This window comes from Alosa sapidissima, chromosome 6, assembly GCF_018492685.1.
Source record: "Alosa sapidissima isolate fAloSap1 chromosome 6, fAloSap1.pri, whole genome shotgun sequence".
NCBI classification, from domain to species: domain Eukaryota; kingdom Metazoa; phylum Chordata; class Actinopteri; order Clupeiformes; family Clupeidae; genus Alosa; species Alosa sapidissima.
This window is the reverse complement of record NC_055962.1, coordinates 1,611,433-1,634,545: the sequence shown is the minus strand read 5'-3', so window position 1 is coordinate 1,634,545 and position 23,113 is coordinate 1,611,433. Positions and strand designations below refer to the sequence as shown.

Below are 23,113 nucleotides of genomic sequence, written 5' to 3'. Positions count from 1 at the left end.
AGGGAAGGAAAAGAGGGATAGCCTAGAGTAAGTGCTAGATTAAGCATGTCAAATTGTTTGTAGTACTAGGAGTGGAGAAACTCTCAGAAGACTGCACAAGGTTTTTGAAGACAGAGGTGCGCCCCTGCTCTGGTAGGAACTGGAAGCGCGTTCCACCAACGAGGATCCGAAAAGTTTGAATTGCTTTGAGCGTACGGGTGGCAGAGCCAGGCATTGTTCACTGGAGGAGTGTAACAGTCGACAGACATCAGGAGCGGGTTGCAACAACTAGTCTTTGCTATACCTGTCATAAGTGCTAAGTTAGTCTTTGTTAAGACTGATCTTAGGCCCATATCCAACACCTGTTGCACCAACAGAATTTAAGACCTTTCTTAACTAAGTATGGCCGTAACGATGCGCGTTCATGTTCATGTGCATTGCCAGGATACTCATTTCACTTTTTCGTCTAATTAGCTAATTAGCTATGGAGGATCGAAAAAAAAGAAAGAGTAATTTCACTGATTCGGAAATAAGAACATTAATTGAGCAGTATGACCAGCATAAACATATTTTAACTTTGAAACAAAGCAACACCATAACCAACAAACGAAAAAAAAAAGACTTGGAAAAGCATTACGGCGAGTAAACGAATGCTGCAGACTTCCGTACAGTCGAAGAGGTAAAGAAAAATGGAAATAATTGCTCTCAATAGCACAGAAAGATGCAAGTCTTATGAAGAGAGTGCCGACTGGTGGGGGATCACTGCCTAAATTCTCAATATACAGTGAGAACATAATTCAGGTTGTAGCCAAGAATTCGCCAGCCTTTATTAGGTTGGAGGGAATGGATAGTGCTGCTCAAGGTCTTCTAAATGTTACCGTTGAGACTGACACTTCCTACCAAGAAGAGGACAACCAGTGCTACAGTGGGCAGTGCTTCGATTTGGCCAGCTTCCCTCGCGGTCCGCGCGCGGGATCACGCGGAATCACGCGACTTTAATTTGTATTTTTCCAGTGACGCTGCAACAACCCAAACAACCGGCAGATGGCTCAAGTGAGCAGGGTGTCTCGTAAAAAGAAATGGAGCCTGGAAAACCCTACACAGACTTCACTACAGACTTTAGCAGACTGGTTTAGAAATCATTTAATAGCCAGAAAATAGGCCTGCCCTAATAAAGAAATATTTGGTTAACTGCGAGTGAATCCCAGCCGTAGAAGAAATGCAGCACAAATTAAACATTCTGGTTTTCTCAGAGTGCAACGATGATAGACAGACATCATTTGGACAAAATATAGAGCATATTAACCTCTGTTGCTCAACCGAATGCCTTCCTGTTACGTCCTGTTATTACGGAGTTACAGGCGATAAACGATTTTTGATGGTCACAAGTTTACTTCATTAGCGGTTTATTTTTTTGATTATTAAAGAATGTTTTTCATTTTAAGGTTTGACTTCGTGCTTATTCAGTAGAGCATTTAGTGCTCTCCCCAATCCCAGACGTTCACACTGCATGTGTGTTTGGAAGGATTATTGGTGCTTTACTCCCCTCCCTGAAGGACATTTACACCACCCACCTCACCCGCAAGGCGACCACAATTGTGAGTGATGCAAGTCACCCCGCTCACAATTTGTTTGATCTACTGCCCTCTGGGAAGAGGTACAGAAGCCTGCGCTCCCGCATCACCAGACTCACCAACAGCTTCATACACCAGGCTGTTAGGATGCTGAACTCTCTCCCCCCTCCACCCTCAGCTACATAACATCCTGGACTTTGGACCCACAATGGCTGCCTTGCACTACTCCACTTGTACACTTGCACACTTTGCAACTTGTTGTTGTTGTCCTGAAAACACAACACTTCTGCTGCTCTTACATAACTTGCACCACTGTGCCACTTGCTTACTTAGGTCAAACAGAACTACCTCAGCCATTTATTGGCCTGACTTTGCACTATTATATTGACTGTCTATGCACAATTTCAACCCAATTTTGTTTGTTATTTATTGAAGGGGCCACCGGAGGAATTTTGAGTCCTTCAGTCAAAAGTTGCATGACCCTCCCTTGCCTGCTAGAAATTGTTCAATGACCCTCCGACAGAATTGTTAAAAAAGACATGACCCTCCCCTGCCAATTATCGCGGTCTTCCGCCCGCGCTGCTTTGCGCCACAGCCACACACTGTTATAACGTTCTTAAATCAATCTTTCCCGTGAGCTTGCATGCTACCAGTCCTTCCTTTTCAAATGTGTTGCACCTGTTTGCACAATTTCACAAATAATCATATGTGATTAATAATATGACAAATAGTCCCTGTGCACAGGGACCGAAACAATGCATGCCAACTTTTTCCGTGTTTATCACGTATTTTAACTTTCCACCGCTGTCTTGCCGTTTTAATGTTTTCCCGTAGAATATCCCATATTTTAATACTCTCAAAACAGCCCTGTCATCGGGCCTGTCTCTATGTTGCCCTGTTGCTACCCCCTTGCCCTTCCAATGAAACAGATGTCTTCAAATCATCGTTTTCCTTGCTTGAAGGCGAACTTAGAGTGATGTTAACCTTTAAGTTTAACGGCGTGATTGTCATGAGCACGATTCATTGGCGCTGACTGGAGCTGCAGCTTTATTGGAGACACACACACACACACACACACACACACACACACACACACACACACACACAAGGCCTGCAGCAAGTTCACAACGTGTGCGCGAACAAGTCGCCCGGCAACATCCTCTTGTGCTGCAGGGACAGCAGGGGCTTCGTCACAAAATTTCTATCCTTGGTGCTGATATGTGCTCACCTGCGCTTGAGCACTCCAATGCATCGCTCTATGATCGAGTGAGTAGTGGTATGGGCGGTATTGTAGCGTCGTTCCTGCTGAGTCCATGGGTTCAGTAATGGTGTGAGTAGCCAGCGTTTTAGTGGGTAGCCACTATCACCAAGTAAGATCCAGTTGACCCCTCCGGCTTCGAACAGATTGAATAGCTCATTTTCCAGGAGAATTCTTGAGTCATGAGTTGAACCAGACCATCGCGCCACCAAATTGATTATTTGGTAGTTTACATCGCAAAAGAGCTGTACATTAATTAAATGATAGCTTTTTCTGTTGACGTAGATATTTGTATTCTGATGGTGCTTGAATACGAATATGGGCACCATTAATGCCAGAGGCCTGACGGAAACGCTGCTTGACAGTGCTTGCCTCGGCCTCGTTAGGTAAGTTGATGCATCACGATAGGCGGCGACTCAGTGCCAGCAAGACCCTACGAATTGTTCTACAAGCTGTAGATTTATGCACGCCAATCATGTCCCCCACGGTGTTTTGAAAGGCTCCGTTTGCATAAAATCTCAGTGCTATTAGAAGCTGTAACATTGGTGGCAGTGCAGCATTTCGGTCTGATTGAAACTGCAAATCTTCAGACAGTTCGTCGACTAGAGAAAAAATCTCACGTCTACTAAAACGAAACCTTTCAATTAATTTATCGTCATTGTAGATATCTAGCGGGTTCGTTCTGTCTCGAACTCTCTCACGCCTTAAAGCACATTCATTGTACAGTCTGTAAATTAGACGCACCATCGTTTACTTCAATTTCTTGTCGTTTTAGCAGTACGCATTGGTTTTGTGAAAATTACTATAGAAACCAACACAGAAAACGGTCTCTTTCTTATAAGTCTCCTCTCGACAGGGCATAAAACTTAAGACTAGATTTAGAGAGAGAGCAGCCTAAGTCAGCTTGGTGCAACAGGCGCAACATCATTTTAGACATAGAACATTGAGTTACACCAGTCTTAGCTTAAGACTAGTCCTAAGTCCTGTTGGTGCAAGTGGCTCCTGATGAAAAGGAGTCAGGTCTCAGGAAAACCGCTGTCTGTAAAAGAGTCAGACAAAATGGTCTCAGATAAAAAGTTATCAGAGTCAGGTTTCAGACACCAGATGAAAAGGAGACAGGTTTCAGAAAAACAGCTATTTCTGTTAACTGGTACTTGTTACCCTAGCCTGTATCTGGAGTATATGGGTAGCTTGAGCCAGGTACTGCTTGGTTTTTCTTTTGTTGTAGTGCACGCGACACGACCGGGCAACGTAATCAGAGAGGGTTAGTTGATAATTAATCACGGTAGAGGCAAGAGACAGGGTCAATTTTGATGTTAATGTCATAGTGTATAGTTGGTTTGGCTTGGAGGACCAGCATTTCAGTCTTTAAGAGGTTCAGTTGAAGGTGATATGCCTTTGTATAAAGGCATATCACATGAGAACATGAGATTCATGGTAAAGCATAATCTTCCGGTCAAAAGGTCAAAAGGATGCATGCTCGGGCTTCACTTCAAACACCTGGGGCCAAAAAGCAAAGTGAGGTATGATGGTGTATTTTATTTGTACTGAGTCCTTTACCTCAGTTGATTTTCCCAGTTACAAGCAGAAGTTTCCTTGGAACATTGCCTGAAGTCATAATTTTCATTTGTCAGCTTGTTGAAACCCTGAATACCCAGAGTTTGAAATTCTGTCCTATTTTTGTCCCATTAAATCAGTCGTTGAAACAATAGTGTCCAATCTCTATCTGCTGCTATGTAGCTGCGACGTTTGTGTAGCATGTTGTGTAATGTTTAGTTACGAACTGGTATTGCTACATCTAGTAACAATCGCTAACAACAGATAATTGCTAACAAATGGCAGCATTTTGTGCTTGCGACTTGTTAACAACTGGAACACATCCAACTCTGTTTCAACACCTATTTACTAGTTGCACTTAGACAAACACACACACAAACATGGGACCACCCACAGAAACATACCCATAGGCATGCCCACATACAGTTAAGAACAAAATTATTCATACCCCTGGCAAATATTGATGTAATGTTGATTTTCTCTTGACCAATATGTTTGTTCTGACTGAAAATTACACTGCCACATGCCAAAAGGTTGTAAGACAATGTGGTAGAAACATGGAAACAAAAAAATGATCTTTTTTTATCTTTTTTATAATCGTTATAAAAAGATAAAATAATCGTTTTTATCTTTAGCATTTTTTATGAAAAATGGTGTCCAAAATTATTCATACCCTTTTTTAATAATCAATGGAAACATCTTTATTTGCATTAACAACTCTCAAAATGGTCCTTATAATACCTACCAAGCCTCTCCATGTCTCCACAATGATTCTAGACTGCACCTTTTTAACAGCAATCTGGGTTTTGAGTCAAGAGCGATTATTTGCCATCCCTCTGGCCTTGTGCTCACTTTTATGACGGATTGAAGTCTGGACTATGGCTGGGCCCCTCTAAAATGTTGGTATTATTTTCGGTTAACCATTTCTTGCCTTGTTTAGCTGTATGTTTTGGATCATTGTGTGGTTTAATGGTCCAATGCCGCCTATTGTGGCAGGTCTCTCGGCAGACAGCCTGATCTTCTCCTCCAAAATTCTCAATTTGCCCCTTGTTTTAGTGTTAGCGTTTACTTTGAGAAGTTCACCAGGTCCCATTGTCTGAAAAACACCCAAAACTAATACATTTCTATAGCTATTCTCCACATTGTGGATGGTGTTTTGGTGGTTGAAATGTTCACTCCATCTCAAAATGGATCACTTGGTCATCTTGGATGCTGATCATGGATCACTCTTCTCCAAACATACATAACTAAGCCAAACCTTTATAAGGGCACACCTGGACAAAGAATTTAGCTTTCCAGAGTCCAGACCTCAATCCGTCAAAAAAGTGAGTACAAGGCCAGAGTGATGGCAAATACTCGTTCCTGTCTCAAAACCGGGATTGCAGCTAAAAGGGTGCGGCCTACAATCATTGTGGAGACATGGAGCGGCTTGGTACGTATTATAAGAACCATTTTGAGAGCTTTGATTGCAAATAAAGATGTTTACAGTGATTATTTCAAAAGGGTATGAATAATTGTGGACACGCCATTTTTCATAAAAATGTTAAAAAAAGATAAAAAGGGGAGTTCCGGTCTGCGCGAGCATGGAGTAGCCACGCTCCCACCTACTATATAAACTCTAGTTCTCAGCTCCTTTTTATTCACACCGGCGAATAAACACCAATAACTGTTAACCCCCTACTGATCGACCTCAATGAGAAGATGGCCACAAAACCCAGCAGAGGTACGAAAAAGGATGAAATCGCTGCCAAAAATGACACAGCTGCTGGCCGCGTGGATATGGAGGCCATAGCTGCCATGCTTGAGGAGCACAGAGCAGCCTTTTCGACCGACTTCAAATCTGCGTTTTCAACCCTCGAGTCAAAATTGGTCACAATTCAATCGAAGGTAGAGGACCAGGAAAGACGGGTGCTTTCCCTTGAGTCTAATGCCAATGCAGTCAGCGAGAGTATCGGGGCTTTGGAGACTAGCTGCTCAGTGCTAGCCAATGAGAATGCTAAGTTACAAGCTAAGGTCTTGGACTTGGAGGGACGAAGCAGGAGGAATAACATACGTATTATCGGCCTACCGGAGTCTATCGAGGGCGCCCGTCCCACAGAATTCTTCGCCGGCCTCCTGGTGGAAGTTTTGGGGGAACAAGTTCTTACTTCAACACCAGAATTAGACCGTGCCCATCGTGCCCTTACCTCCAAGCCAAGCCCGGGCGAGAAACCTTGATCAGTCGTCATCTGCTTTCACAAGTTCCAAACTCGAGACCTGGTGATTCGCGAATCCCGCAAGATGAGGGGCAGATTCCTGTATCGTGGCGATCCCATACACATCTTTGAGGACTACAGCCCCGACGTGTTTAACAAGCGGTCTGAATACCGGGACGTCATGAAAGAGCTCTACAATCTGGGTGTCAAACCTGCTCTGCACTACCCAGCTAAGCTGTTTGTCACACTTAAACATGAAGGCAAGAAACGGCTTTTCTCTCCCCAGGAAGCCCGAGAGCTTGTGTCATCATATCGCCGTCCACAGCCAGACGAGTAGATGGAGCTCTTTAGTCGTTCTCAGCTGTTCCTCAGCTAAGACTTTGGGAGTCGGGGCCCATTTGGGGATTGACCTACGTGCCGTGAGTTTGACTTTTAAACGGCCGGCGGTTAGGTTTTGTACGCTTTGCAGCAAAGTTACCCGTTTAATAAGCAAGTGCCTATAAGTTTTTTTTTTCCCCCTGATGTAGCACTCTATTCTATATGTGCCTTATCACTATTGTGATTAGGCTACTCTTAACTGGGTGTTAACTTTGCCAACATTTCAATTTCATTTGTATGCAAATGTCAACAGGTTATTCTAACCTTGCACAAACTAACTTTACAATGACATTTTGGTCTTAGACTCGCTGATGGCTTAAGCATTTCTCTGAACGTAGGAAGGGGTTTTACAACTAAAACTTGTTGGTTTCTACTAAGGTGTTTATTAATAGTCTTACTGTAAGTTATGGGGCATACTGTACAGTTTGGTGGGTTGCGAATTCGAGACATGAGAGCCCAAGAGATGCCTTCCAGCAGTTGGAGTTACCCTTTGGGTAGTCTCCTGGCTAGGGATGGGAGGGGGGTGGGTTATTGTTTAGGGTCTTCTTTTTCTTTGCCAGCTAATATATGTTACTTTTGCTTCCTCTGTGACAGTGCATGTTTACTTTACTTTACATACTTAGAAAATAGCACATAACATTTCTGCAACTCAGGTGCAAGCTAGGGGCTATAAGTTGGTTAGTTGGAATGTGAGGGGCCTTGGTCATATTGTGAAACGTGCTAAAGTATTTGCACATTTGAAGTCCCTCTCTGCAGATATAATGTTTCTTCAGGAAACACACATAAAGCAAACCGCTAAAGGGAAACTTAAGGTCAGCTGGGTAGGTCAACTATATGAAGCAAATTTCACAACTAAAGCAAGGGGGGTGGCGATTCTAATTAGGAAAAATGTCCCTTTTATTCAATCCACTACCATTTCTGATCCCAACGGTAGGTTTGTAATAGTGGCTGGAACCCTAAATTCTGTCCCTATAACACTGGTCAACCTGTATGCACCTAATTTTGACAACCCTGATTTTTTTCAGAAGGTTTTTAACTCAATTCCAGACATTTCCAGTACTAACATTGTAATTGGGGGAGACTTCAACTGCGTGTTAGATCCTCTTCTAGTTAAACAGTTTTCTAACTCCCTCCAAAAATCAAACTCCTGTATTCGCCTAAACCCTTTGAGAACCTCAATCTAGTTGATATATGGAGGCTGAGGCATCCAACTGTAAGGGACTATTCCTTCTTCTCTCCAGTGCATAAGTCATACTCCCGCATTGACTATTTCTTAATGGACTCTAAACTGTTAGCATTAGTGGACTCAGTAACATACCAACCCATTATGATATCAGACCATGCCCCTTTGGCCATGGTACTAAAAATTGGGGAGGTTAGAGCTAGACGCAATCAGTGGCGCCTTGACCCCACGCTCTTTTCAAATGAGCAGTTCACTAACATCTTACAAGAACAGATTTCTCACTTCATCACAGACAATGATACAGGCGATGTCAACTACTCCATTCTGTGGGAAACGCTAAAGGCTGTCATCAGGGGACATGTCATAGCCTATGTTTCCAGTAAAAGGAGAATGGAAGGCAGTAGACTCAAAGACATAGAACATGAGCTTTCTCTTCAAGAAGTTGTATATAAAAATAACCCCAATGATGCCACTCTTGAAACAATTACCAACTTAAAATATGAATATAACACTATCCTTTCGCAAAGAGTTGGCCAATTACTTGTAAAAACTCGACAAAATTACTTTGAGCTGGGAGACAAGCCCCACAGACTCCTTGCAAGGCAGTTGCGACACTCGCAGACTACACACGCTATTCATAAAATAAGAGACCATCAAGGTTACGTTACAACAGATCCAATCAAGATAAACAAGGCATTTGCTTCATTTTATGAGGACATGTACCAGTCTAGAGTCAATGCTACTGATTCTCAGAAAATGAACGACTTCCTAGACAATAGCCAACTCCCCACATTAGACGAAGCAGCGGCCAAAGCGATGGATGCTGCCATAACCCTGGAGGAGATCCAAACTGCTATTTCTCAATTTCCGGCCCCGATGGGTTCACCATTGAATTCTACGAGAGATACTCATCTAATCTGGCCCCTCTGTTACTGCGCATGTTCACTCATTCTAGGGAAACCACAGAACTACCTCCCTCACTGTACAGTGCAAACATTGCTCTGATCCTTAAAAAGGACAGGGATCCTTTGGAAATGGCATCATATCGTCCCATATCTCTCCTCCAGATGGAAACAAAAATACTCAGCAAAGCGTTGGCCAACAGACTCTGTAAATACATAGCCAGTTTGATACACCCCGACCAGACCGGATTTGTCCCAGGCAGACATATATATTTCAACCTACGTCGTCTATTCAACATTATATACCATAAACCAGGGGTGGGCAAACTGCGGCCCGCGGGCCGGATCCGGCCCGCCAAGCACTTTCATCCGGCCTGCCGAGCATTTCATTTGGTTATCAGGCTGCTCGCTACTTTTTTTCCTGCAATAGTTGGTTAGCTTTACTGCAAACTGATTTTCACTCTCAGAGAACGTTTACAATGTCAATGTCAAGACATCATGTTAAATAGAGATAACATCATGTTAAACTAAGTTAACTCTTAGTTATCTCCTTTGCAGCAGATCTAACGTGAACATTATGTGATCCATTTAATTGGGAACGCGTCTGCACTCACGGGAGGGAGAGAGAGACGCAGGTTCTGGCTTGTCATTGTTGATAAGTGATATGTGTTTCTTATAAGAAACTTTTAAAAGAAAATCATGAAGGCAACAGTAGTTCCCACTACTGACCATTTAAAAACTGTGAGAGGGCCCAGCCGTAGGTACAGCACTAGCCATAGCGGAGCAGGCAGAAGATCATTGAGAAATAAACGTGAATTAAAGCGACTGTCTTAAAGCGACAGTGCACAATTTATACATTTGTTAAACAGCATAAAATTAGCAGTATTTTTAAGCAATTCACATTTTAAAACAAATACTTTTCATACTAAATTATAGGCTATAAAAAATGTATTTTTTTTATGTTTGTGTCGTGGGGGGTGGGGGGGGGGGGTTGTTGTGCGGCCCCCGGGGCAATTTTCAAAACCCAATGTGGCCCTTGAGCCAAAAAGTTTGCCCGCCCCTGCCATAAACAAAAGGAGGAATCAGTGGTAATTGCATTAGATGCCGAAAAGGCTTTTGATTATATTGAATGGAGTTACATGCTGACTTCCCTGAAATACTTTGGCTTTGGTCCAGACTTTATTAAATGGATAGAAATTATCTATGCTCACCCCCAAGCCTCAATACTTACTAATGGTGACCTCTCCCAACCATTCCGTCTTCACAAGGGGCGTCCGCCAGGGATGTTCGTGTTCACCCTATCTATTCAACCTAGCCATTGAAGCCCTAGCCAGTCAAATTAGATTGAACCAGGAGATAGCCTCAATCAAACTTCATGGCATAGAGAATAAGATATCCCTTTTTGCATACGACATCACACTATTCCTGTCACACCCCAAAACATCCATCCCACCATTATTGCAGACTATTGACACCTTTGGCAGTTTTTTCTGGCTATAAGATCAATTGGGGAAAGAGTGAGCTAATGCCCATATCTGATGGAGTGGACTTAAACTTTCTGGGAACCGCTCCATTTAAATTAGCAAGAGACCAATTCAAAACTTTGGGTATCATTGCGACGCGGGAGCATGGAAAACTCCTCAACAGTAACTGGGAATCCAAAATACAACAATTGAAACAGAATATTCAATTTTGGAACACACTGCCCATTTCTATGGCCGGGCGCATCAACGCTATATAAATGGTTGTCCTTCCTAGATTTTTATACATTTTCCAGAGTATCCCTGTCTTTATTCCCCTCTATTACTTCAAAAAGCTGGACTCCATCATATCCTCCTTTCTATGGAACAATAAACTAGCCAGAATATCCAAAAAACACCTGTTTAAGTGTAGAGCGGAGGGAGGCTTTGGTTTACCTTACTTTAAGCTTTACTACTGGGCCGCCAATCTGAATGCAATACTTCACTGGCGTAAAGGTTTCCCGACAGCCCACTACAATCAAGATGTGCCCTCTTGGCTTCAGATAGAAATATCTACATGTGGTGCCACCTCCCTCCCAGCACTCCTTAATAACCCTGCAAAAATAAAGACACCTCTCTATATAAAAAATCCAAATTATACTTCACTCCTTAAGAATTTGGAAACAAATTAAATCTTATCTTGATTTGCCCTTAGTCTACATAGACAGTCCAATCTGTCACAATCATGCTTTCCCCCCTGCTTTGATGGATCCAGGCTTTTCCATCTGAAAAGCCAAAAATATTTTGTTCATACAGGACCTGTACCTTGAAGGAAACCTAATGTCATTTCAAAATCTCCAACAGACATATGACTTACCGTCCACACTTATTCAGGTTCCTCCAGATCAGGCATTATATCAGGACTCATATACCACAATACGAACATACGCCCAAACACAACACATTTGATAGTCTTAGACGTCTTGTACCAGAGGCACAGTTTCCTCCCTGTATGGTATCATATTGGCCCATGAAGGAGTGTCCACTGATAAGTTGAAGAATGATTGGGAGCAGGAACTTAATATGGAGATTTCAGGAACGGTTTGGGAGGGAATTCTGGATAGAATTCATAGCACCTCTATAAACTCCAGACATTCCTTAATACAGTTTAAAGTTGTCCACAGGCTCCATTACTCTAAAGCCAGGCTCCATGCCATATACCCTAACATTTCCCCCTTATGCAATAAGTGTAAACAACAAACAGGGACTCTTACACATAATTTTTGGTATTGTTCTAAGTTAACTCTTTTCTGGTCTCTTATATTCGACTACATTTCAAAGGCACTTCACAAAACTATTGCACCTGACCCTCTCCTTGCCATCTTTGGTTCAGTTGTTTATAATCCCAACATCACAAACTATGAGGGGCAAGCCATGTCTCTATGTACTCTGTTGGCCAGGCGCCTCATTTTGCAACAGTGGAAGTCAGACACCAGCCCTCTTTTCCAGCAGTGGCTTAGAGAGTTAGGCAATGTACTTCACATGGAAAGACTCCGCTATAAGATGTCGTACAAAGAAAGGATCTTCCAAAGAATATGGCAGCCTCTGCTGGACAAATGGTCAGAAGCGTGTGAAACTAATAATGCCCAGGGGGACACCCCTAGCTCTTGAGTGTGCGGCTTTCTATCTTTCTTTTTCCTGAATATGTCTTGTGCGCTATGTTGACTGTCATTATCACTTTTTTCTGTCTAGCTGGCTTTTCTTTTTTCTTTTTTTTTGTTTTGTTTGAGGGGTGGGGGGGTTTAGGCTTTGTAGGTTTTTGCTGTTTTGTTGCTGAATTTCTGTCAGAAAATCCTGAGGGAAATCTCTTGTATTGTTATCCTGTATATTCCCTGTATAAACGTTTCCTTCAATAAACATATTTAATAATAAAAAAAAAAAAGATAAAAAGGCTTATTTTTTGATTCCATGTTTCTACCACATTGTCTTACAACCTATTGGCATGTGGCAGTCTCATTTTCAGTCAGAACAAACATATTGGTCAAGAGAAAATCAACATTAAATCAATATTTGCCAGGGGTATGAATAATTTTGTTCTTAACTGTATATACACATAAACAAACCCTAAGTTACTCTGGGGAGACTGACCAACAATTCATGCTTGTAAGTCCTTTTGGCTAAAATGTCAGCCAAATGAAATAAATAAATAAAGTAAATAAAAATACTAAATTACACTTAAATGTTAAATTGTGATAGCAGAACAGTAAAATAAAGGGCTTAAAGGGACACCAGGCAACGTTTTCGTGTTAATTACTCATCTTCGTAAGTCGGTATATGGTTAAATGACTCATTACAGGGAGAATGAAGACTCTCTCGCCCGCCCCTACTGCCTGTAGGAAGAATATCCCGCTTACAAGTTCAGTGTATCGTACCCGCCGACCGAAGCAGTTTCAGTTTACATCCTGCATCCACAGCACAGAGGCAGGCTAACGAAACGCTACCGCAAATGTGTGTATAATGGCAGAGGCGGCGAAGAAGCAACGAAAACTCTTGACGGAAGATGCAAAGAAAAGGAAAAGAGCTTCAGACCGAGCGAGTGGGAGTTTCGTAGAGAAAAAGCATCAGGCTTGCCTGGTGTCCCTTTAATACAATCAGCAGAATAATCTGACATTTCTAGAACAAAACAATTCAGCCATAACCATTTTCTTGCCCAGCTCTAATTGAAATAAAAGTGTTTACTATATTTTTGATTTGCAATGTTTCATTGTTACAAGTGTCTGCTGAGCTTTCCATAAACGTGATCGCACCTTGGTGAGAATCTCAATGATGTCTCCTTCCTTAATGTCCAACTCATCTTGATTTGTGGCATCGTAAGCATAGGAGGCCTTGCAGTACTCTTTCACTTAAGAATGGCAAGAAGAAATAGCATTAAATGAGTCAAATGCCTTTTTCTTTACACATATTGAACATATAATAAAGTATAAACATTGTTCTTTCACCTCCATCAATAGAGCAGAAAAAATGTCTGCCAGTCACTTGAAATGTGTTTAGGAGATTGGTCACACTAACAAATGTGTCATTCCCACATCTGAGACTCTAATGTTAAATGATGCACATAAAGATTACCATGCACCCTGAATTACCTCTTACCTTTTGTTTTGCTCTCCCCATCTACTTTCAGGGACTCTGTCATGTTGGAATGGGTGGTTTTTGTAGCTGATGGTAATGATGGAACTGGCTAAAATGAAGCAAAATCACAGCTGGCTTTACTGATTTGGCAAAAACATAGTCACAGCCCAACAAGATCAGTTTCCCAAATGTTTTTTTTCTGTAATATCTTTTTAATGTAATGTTTAGTAATGTCATTGTAAAATGCTTTGGAAAAAAATATGAAGAACCATAGACATGAACATGAAAAAACTGAACATCATTTGCTAATTTCTAAAGCCATGGGAGAAACTTTCAGGGTGAGCAAAACAAAGGTGCATGGCTTTCAATGCAGCATACAAAGGGTGTGTTCGAAACGGGAGACAGCTGCCTACTGCCTCCCTGCCTACAGAGAGCTGTCTCACTAGACATGACTTTGGATTAAATGCATCTTTTAAAAATGAGCGTAGCACTCTAGAATCTTTGGTTAACACTACGGTATGACGTTAGCAAAGGCCTGACGTTAAACTAAATTAGCTTACGTAAGCTAGCAGGCTAACGGTATAAATTAGTTTTACGGCCGGAAGATATATCAGACCAGACGCTATTAATGGTTACAACAATGGCATAATCAGATAGCAAATTGTTTATTTCTAATCTGTAATCTACAAATCTAAGCAAAATAAGGTCACACAAATGACATTTTAAACAAATTCAGCAGCCATTACCGATGTCATCCGCCATGTTTGTTTACCTTTCACAGCTGTTTCAGACGTTGCCGCAAGGGATTATGGGTAGGAGGGAGCATGAAGTGTGCATCGATGCTGCCTTCAAAAATGACCGTTATTTGGGAATTCTAAGATATCTTAAAAGGCAGCAGAATTTGTTTTTTCGGTTTCGAACCGCACTTGCTGCCTTGCTCCCCAGTTAGATATCTTAAAAGGCAGCAACTTTACCCGTTTCGAACACACCCAAAGAATAGAAGATGCTCAGTTACATTTGATAACCAGGTGAAAGGACACTGCAGACCCTAATTCTGTGGCACATTTTTTTTTCCAGACGTTTACGGTACACTGGAAACCTACCATAAATCTCTGGCATACCTTTTGTTATAGCTTTACGGTGCACTGGAAAAAAAACATATCTTATTCTTCTTTAAAGTGAAGATAAATGTTAATTTACAGCAAAGAATGCAATGCAGTCTTAATCACATTGCATACTGCACTTTTTTTCTTAATCAAATAGCCTCAAAAAAAAATGTCAGCCTTACTTTCTCTTTCTTCTCATCTACTTCTGAGGGCAGCCGGACCTTAAGCTTCACAGAGCCCTGGCTGAAGATGTCACCAAAGCCAACTCCTTTGACCTTCTTGGGTTGAGCTTTGGTCCCATTACCAGAATGAGGGGATATTGTACTGATGCCATCTTTGCTACTGCAGTCTGCAAACCAACCACAAACACAAAGACCCATGAGATAAATACAACACCACATATTAGTGGTTATGGACTAGGTTGGTGCGGCTCATTGAGACCAACATGCCAGAAAAAATTGGTTAACCGTTATGCGGTGGAAATTGCATTTGGCCGTCTAGTTTAGTGGGGCTACATGCCTACTAAATCCCATGTGCCCCAGTATTACGGTGTCCCAGGAATATTATTAGGGTGGGAAATAAAATGCCCACTTTAGCAGATATCTAGCACCCCCTCATGCTTATCTGCTCACATGAATAATTGAGCTTTACGCATATAAAGGATAAAAATATCATTTGTGCATATGGATAAAACAATTGGGGTTTTTTTCAGTGTTGTGGCCATGCAGTGATCTCTCCTATTAAACAAAGCCAGGTTAAAAATAAACGATGCACGATATATTGGTGGCTGATATATTATTGATCACTCAGCAGATCAATCTGGCAAGTCACCTTTGTTACGGCGACTGAACATAATAAACATGTTTATCAGAAATGTTCTATGCTTTGAATGAATGGTCTGAAACGTCTCAGGTTAATAAATATTATGATATTATGATTATGATGATCTCCAGACACCCAATGGGCCTGCCTGGCATAGCGCAGGAAAATGTGCCAGAAATTGGCAATGCCTTAACTGATTGATCTGAAACTTTACAAAATATTGAATATCATTATTGTGATGATATTCACATGTGTAATTCACATGCCTAGCATAGCGCCACTATCTGGCCAAGCAGGAAATGTGCCAAAAATGTTCAATGCTTTGACTGATTGATCTGAAATTTTACAAAATATTAGATATCATGATGATGATATTCATGTCCTATTAGCATGCCTAGCATAGCGCCAACAATTGGCAAGAGAAGGAATATGTTTTTTTCACTTCTGTTGGATATCACAATCAGATTCATCAGATTAATCAGATTAGCTGTATATGACATCCAAACACCCAATATGCCTGTCTGGCGTAGTGTCACCAGCTGGCCAAAGTCAGAATAGTTTTTGGAATGTATTAACTAAATATTAGTTTTAAAAAATCTGATGATATCCACATGCCCAAACTGCCAACCTGGTCTAATTATTTCAAACACACTGAATGTCTACCTATATGACTAAGCTATCTGATGACAATTACGGATCATCATTCATTTAGTGTGAGATGTTGTTCAATGAGTGAGATACAGTAAGATCCAAATAGCAGGGATAGCCAGAACAGATGAAACCCGTTTTAATCAAACGTAATTTACATAGAGATCGTATCACACAGAAAGCTCATATTTTGTCACTAGCAACCTAGCCTATATCTGTCCTTTGTCAAATACAGTTGCATTATCAGCCCTGACCAAAACCGTTCAGGAATTATTTATGCAAAAGTGGAACGTGCGTAATGTTTCATTCTCCCTCCTTTTCAGCACGAATGACACAGCATGAGAGAGCATGAACCATATCGTTTCTCCCATATTTTATTTGGCAAATTTGACAACAGTCAGCTTACATTTCAAATCATAGCCTACTTCTTTCTTTATTTAGAATAAAGAATAACACTTGCGAACCCTTTTGTTTTGTTGCCAGTGTTACAGCCAGCTCGTGAACAGACCGCAACATAAATTGAGACAACAACAGTTTCAAATTTAACCATTTATTAATGATAGCAACATTAACAAACTAAAGTGTCTGGGGAGATTAATGTTGAAGAGCGTGTGTATGCGTGAATGTAAATGGCAGTAGTAGTGCTGGGCGGTATACCGGTTCACACCGTATACCGCTGTATATTTTCGTTATGATATGAATTTTTAATATACCGCCATACCGGTGTATTTGATTACACAACGTTTGGAACGCTGCGCCGCGGGACAGTGTTTCAGACAGGACTTTCTTCACACGCACGCATGGTGCCAATGCGAGGCATAGTGAGGGTAAACACAAAACACCTTAAGTTTTTCCCCTGAAGTATGACCCTTAAGGCTTAATTTCTCCTTAGATAGGGGGTTTATTTAAGGGTGTTGCACAAAATACCTTAAATTGTTTCTTTAGTTAAGAAAAAACGTTAAGGGATGCTGCATTGAAAGGGATTTACCGTCACGACAATTCTATTGAGATTGTTTAACAGCTGTAACTAGCTGGCTAGTAGGTGATGTTAGTTAACAACCCACCGAACACAGTGAAGTTTAATGTTCTTATCATTAATCTCACCTTAAGAATATTCGCTGAAATTATCCAGGTAGCAAGTAAAGCATGTTATAGACATGCACTGAGCAATACTAGCTGGCTAGTTAGAAATTATCCTGACGGTCATCAGTGAACCAAAACAAACTTTTTTGTTAATGTTTTGCCTAGCGAACCGAACCGAAGCTCATGGCAGGCTAACAAGACATCCACATCCACAGCCTACCACTAACGTCATGTAAACCACACAATAACAATAAGGTTTCTAATGGGCCTATTTGACAGAGTAAGCATATTAGCAGAGGTTTTATTTTAAATTGTATAATTTTCAAAAAAGTATAATTATTGCAAGTTGCACTACTTTTTGTATTGGTTTTATACAAAATGTTTGTGAAATTTGCACAGTAAAAGTTCTGTATTTTGACTGCAATTGTCTTTTCATTCTGATTAGATTCTTCATTAGAATCATGAGTGGCTCTTTGTAAACAGCATCATTTTCTGAGGCCATGCAAAACTGCAATACCACTAGTCAGTGTGGAGTTATTCTACATCATGACAGTAAAATAGACCATCCTTACTCAATGCAGCAATTCCTCTCCCAACTTGTAGAAAATGCTGTGAACATCTGATTATGCATGGAAAAAAAATACCGTCATATACTGTACCGTGAAACCGTAAGAATTTAGAAAAATACCGTAATATACATTTTTGGTCATACCACCCAGCACAAGGCAGTAGGCTATCAGCATGTAAGATGAGTAAGTGAAAGGCAAAGGGGGAAAAGAGAAATAAAGAGGAGAGAAAGACTAACGTGCTAGTGTAAAGGACTATCAAAGTGCCTGCAAGAAAGGAGGAAAAAGTGCCTACCGAGAAAGGGGGAAAAAGTGCCTGCAAGAAAGGAGGAAAAAGTGCCTATCAAGAGAGATACAGAGGCCCTTTTATAGCCCCACCCAATAAAGGTGCATCTAATAATGTAATTAGCCTAACCAGGCCAAGGCCTGACCGTGCACTGACAGACCAGGACCTGAAGGGGGCACAGGGGGTCGTAACACCAGTATAAATGGTGTAAGCTTGGTGTAAGTGGTCTGGTTGCTGTGGAGCCATCCAAGGCATGCCCAGTGTGAGCCTGTAGTATGACCCACACCAGAGACCCCTATGTTAGGTTGACCCTTGTGTGTGTGACCCCAAATATGGATGAGGCATGGCTTTACAGGATAGGGAAAGGCTGTCAGGGGGATATGTGAAGGATACCTATGTCTCTCTGTTTGTACGGCATGGATTGGCACCCTTTCTGAGGGGCAGGGCTCTGTGACTACAGTGGGTCCCAGTTAAAAATTGACACTTCATTCACGATCAAGGTGATTCACGCAGCTGGGTGAAATGTAAGTACAACTGCAGCCGCTTGGGGGCAGCATAGTCCGCTGTGGCGTTCCACGGTTGAACCAGACGGCGCATTAGTTTTCAGTGCGTTTCTCTGTGTTTTTAGCAGCCCCTGCAACATGCTAGTCCACTGTAGCCTACGCTTTGTACATAATGTTAAACATAGTTTTGGATTCAGTGGCAAGATTTCTTGATTGTACAGTGCCTGTCTCTCAGTAATGTTTTAAAATGAGTGCTTCGTCAGCTGGCAGTAGGCTACTTTGTCGGTAGTCATGAGAAGTTCGCTTGCTAACAGAACATAAATATGCTGCCCAGAAACCTTGTGAATAGTTCTGATTTTTTTTACTATACTAACGAGGTAAGAAATATAGACTTTGCCTACAGCATCTCCTTAACAGTAATGTTAACAAAATGACATATGACAAAGGAAAACGAATTCGGTCACTCAAGACTGTGTCACAGCAACCAGTAGGCTACAGTCCTACCCAATAGGCCTACTCGAAGCAGATAGCGTTGTCTGACGGTCGAGTGGGTTAATGCACATATTTCCAGAACAGGTCTGCAACTTTCAGACAGTTCTGAGTTCGAATCTAGGCAGGAGCAGAGACATCTAAAGGCCTAGGCCTATTGTTATCATTTTTTGCAAGGCATTGCTCCTGGCAATACTTGTTTATAAGACGTTTGGTGATTAATTGATAGCTGTTTTTAGGACACGTTAAACGTTCTTTATAATGAGCGCATAAAACGACTGTTACGCGCTGTTATGTAGGCTACAATGATTGCAATACAAAAATATGCGCGTGTTAGTTTAGTTAGTTTTGTGATGATTTGCACTTTTGCCTCATGTGTTTTCAGGTTTATGGGCTTTTTTGGCAAGATTGACCTTGGTTAGACTCTGCATATGTTATTTCTCCATAGGCTATGGAAAATAAAGTCAATTTTCGACACACGTCTGTTATTAGTTCAACAAGTGTTGCTTGTTAAAACATGTGACTAGTGAAACTCAAATGATTTTAGAAATATTTAGCCAAAGCCAAAAAGTGTTAGAGAGAAGGGGAGATGCCGGTGCAGCTCAGATGTCGTCTTAATTTTCTTTATTCTTTAGTAAAAGGTGCAGAACATTATTAAACTTTGACTAACGTTTCGATGTTCGTTAGTCAAAAACATCGACACATCGAAACGTTAGTCAAAGTTTAATAATGTTCTGCACCTTTTACTAAAGAATAAAGAAAATTAAGAAGACATCTGAGCTGCACCGGCGTCTCTCCTCTCTAAAACAGGGGTGTCAAACATACGGCCCGCGGGCCATGTACGGCCATATGCGGGCGATGATTTTGAACGGCCCGCACGTCAGTCCCTCAACAACGAGAGAAAACTTCCCTTGTGTGTGTGTAATGTGTATCACACCAAATTGGCTCACCATACCTTCCCAACTATGCACAGTATCCCATTAGCTGCATGCCATCAGGCTATTTACAATTTTCTATCGCGTAAAGTTAGTGAACGTTATCAAAATTAACGCGAACACATTTTGTTTGAGCAGGAGACAGAATACGCACGCAGGCACAACTAGGCTACTTGTTGTTTTCTTTTACTCGGCTATCTATATATGGTTATCAGCACACAATGTTGGGCTAATTCACTAGTTATGGATATCACAAGTTTAAACAACGAAAACAGAAAAGATGGAGGCAGCAAAGCTAGAGGAGTTATTCCAGATGGGCAAGAACAAGGTAGGCAATTGGTGTGCTTGTCAGAACGTTAGATTACAGCTGTTTAAAGCCAGACGTCACGGTAAGCTAGAACAAAACTAAAGGTAACTTTAGCTATAGGGCTGTATCAATTTGTCCAAATGAATAGGTCATCGTAGACGTTGTTGTTGTATTATTGCATGTGGATATTGTTATGCTATGTAGGCTACTTTTTTTGCAATGCACGGACCTAAAACCGGGAAACGGACAAATATTGTACACGCGTAAATTTGTTTTTGCGGGGGTGGGTGGGTGTACGTACCATAGCTCTCTCTCTCTCTCTCTCGCACACACACACACACACACACACAGTACCTTTCTTAGCCACAGTTAATTTTAGTGGTGATATGGGTTATGGACATTGTTATGCACATTATTGACTGCAGTTTATTCTTATCAATGTCAGTCCATGAATGCATATTGATCAGTTGTTAACTAATACTGCATGATGTAGGCCTAGAAGTTGCATTTGAAAATGTTACTGTTGTAGGCTTTTTGTTTTTTTTTTTTATTTCAAAGTGGTTAGGACTATTATTTCACACCAATTTTGAATAAGCCATAGCCTACTGCAATACCGATTTCATGGTTGCACAATGCACATGTTCGCCGATTATGTGGCCCTCAGTAACCTATAAATTCAATGATGTGGCCCTCTATGAAAATGAGTTTGACACCCCTGCTCTAAAAAAATATCTGTCCTGGCCTGGTTGCACCGGATTGTGGCCAAACGACAGAAGCGTGGAGAACCCTCCTTTGTCTACCAAAAAGTGTTACTTTGTTACTTACGTGAAAGAAGGGGGTGGGGGAGGGGGGCTTAACGTGAAAAAGCTTAATGTCCCAAAACGGCAACAAGTCATAATGGTAGGCTACAGGAAGTGGGGGGAGGGTATGGGATGACCAGAGCCGTCTTCGCTGTGCTATTCAGAAAGCATCTTCTATTGTCTTTCCAGGCGCACACAGCTCGTTATAGCCTATCGAGTGCCTTAACAGATAGGCTCTTGGGTTTGGCCTCACAGCGAACTCAACCCTCTTGTTGCTTGCAGTTTGTTAAATAAAGCGATGCAGATTACATTATTTATTTCTGATTAATTGCGTCTTTTGATGTCTTTTGCAACATCTGCTTGTTAGGCTGGGCTACTGTCAATGTCCTGTACAGGTAAATGTTCAACAATTGCTGGTGTAGGCCTACAGGCTATAATCAATTAGGGACTGTTCAGGGGCTACCGGAGGAGTTTTGGGAGCATTAGTCAAAAAGACCCTCCCTCGCCAGCAAGAAATTTTTCTATGACCCTCCAAAGTGATTGTGAAAAAACGCATGACCCTCCCCAGTCCCAACAATGTAGGCTATTGATGTCTTCTGTAGGCTACTGGGTCAATTTGGGAGCTTGCATGGTATGACTCCTTCCTTGAAATGCCTTGAAAAGGCTGTCGTTTGCACAATTTCACAATAATCACCGGGACCGAAACAAACCTGTCAACTTTTCCCGTATTTTAACTTTTTCCTCGCTGTCTTAGGAGGAGCTGCAGGGCCGTCGCAAGGGGGTGCGAGGCCCTGTGCGAACTTGACAGATGCATGAACTTACGTGCATGAAATCATGCGATGAAGAGGGGAAATTGTATAGCCTATAACATTAGCTGAGTCACATATTTGCCCATATGGTGTTTATCATAGGCTACATCACGAAACCAAATAGTGTAACAAAGGCGAACACTTTAACAGGGGAAATTAATAGGGCATGAATCGTTGTGCTGAACGGTATTTGTCAATGAGCAGAAACACACACGACATTCAAACTGTTGATAAGAAGTGCACTATGGAAACTGGTCTGTAGGCTAAGATTGGACAAATAAATGACACTGACTCGCCATATCTTGATTTGCCGCAAACTCAGCAATGAAATCATAGGCCAGTTTGCAGGTAGCATAACGTCTTTTTCAATTAATAGAAGGGAGAGCCGAGTCTCTCCTGTGACATTGAGGTGCGCAAATAGTTTTTAATAGCCTGTTCAACTTCGAAAAGCTTCGTTCACCCGATGCCAGTCACTGATCGCAATTTCAAATTTCGGGAAGCTTCGTTCAATCTTAAGTTTTAAGTGAAGTAAGCCCCTATCTGCCCCCTTTGGAATTATATCTCGAGCCTATTATAAGGTCCAGTGCGTTATGTCCTGGGATTCGGACGTGCTCAAAAAGAAAAGAAAAACACACTTTTTTTTATAGACGGTTATGAGGAGCAATACGAGTCTGAACTCCGTGTCATTCAGACTCAACCCTCTTGTTGCTTTGATATCTTTTTCGTTATAGTTTGAACGTCGGCAAGCAGGCATGTTGCGGTTGCAATTTAAGTGAAATTTCTACAGTAGGCCTACAACATGCAACATGCTTGTTAGGCTGGGCTACTGTCAATGTACTTGTACAGGTAAATGTTCAACAATTGCTGGTGTACAGGCTATAATCAATTAGCTAAATCATTTGTCTAGCTGTTTAAAAAAAATTGTGCTACATTCAAACGCAAAAGGTGCTTTGATATCTTTTTCGTTTGAACGTCGGCAAGCAGGCATGCTGCGGTTGCAATGAATGAGGATAATTGGTTTCATCTGCGGATTTATTTTTTGCATTATTTCCACACGCATCTAAGTTCTAACACACATATCCCCTCACTTTCTCTCTCCATGCCTGCGCACAATGCTTTCTTAAAGGAGCTGCACCATCTTACA

At 41.5% G+C, this 23,113-nt stretch overlaps 1 protein-coding gene across 1 annotated transcript in view; it reads right to left on the bottom strand.

The window, feature by feature from the left end:
- LOC121711386 (CD2-associated protein) overlaps positions 1–23,113 on the bottom strand; it is a 166,355-nt gene that overhangs the window by 72,391 nt on the left and 70,851 nt on the right. Inside the window, exons 7-9 of the mRNA XM_042094955.1 lie at positions 14,904–15,070; positions 13,637–13,724; positions 13,294–13,388 (exon numbers count right to left, since the gene is read on the bottom strand). Coding sequence (XP_041950889.1) covers positions 13,294–13,388; positions 13,637–13,724; positions 14,904–15,070 — 350 coding nt within the window. The remainder of the gene's footprint in view (positions 1–13,293; positions 13,389–13,636; positions 13,725–14,903; positions 15,071–23,113) is intronic.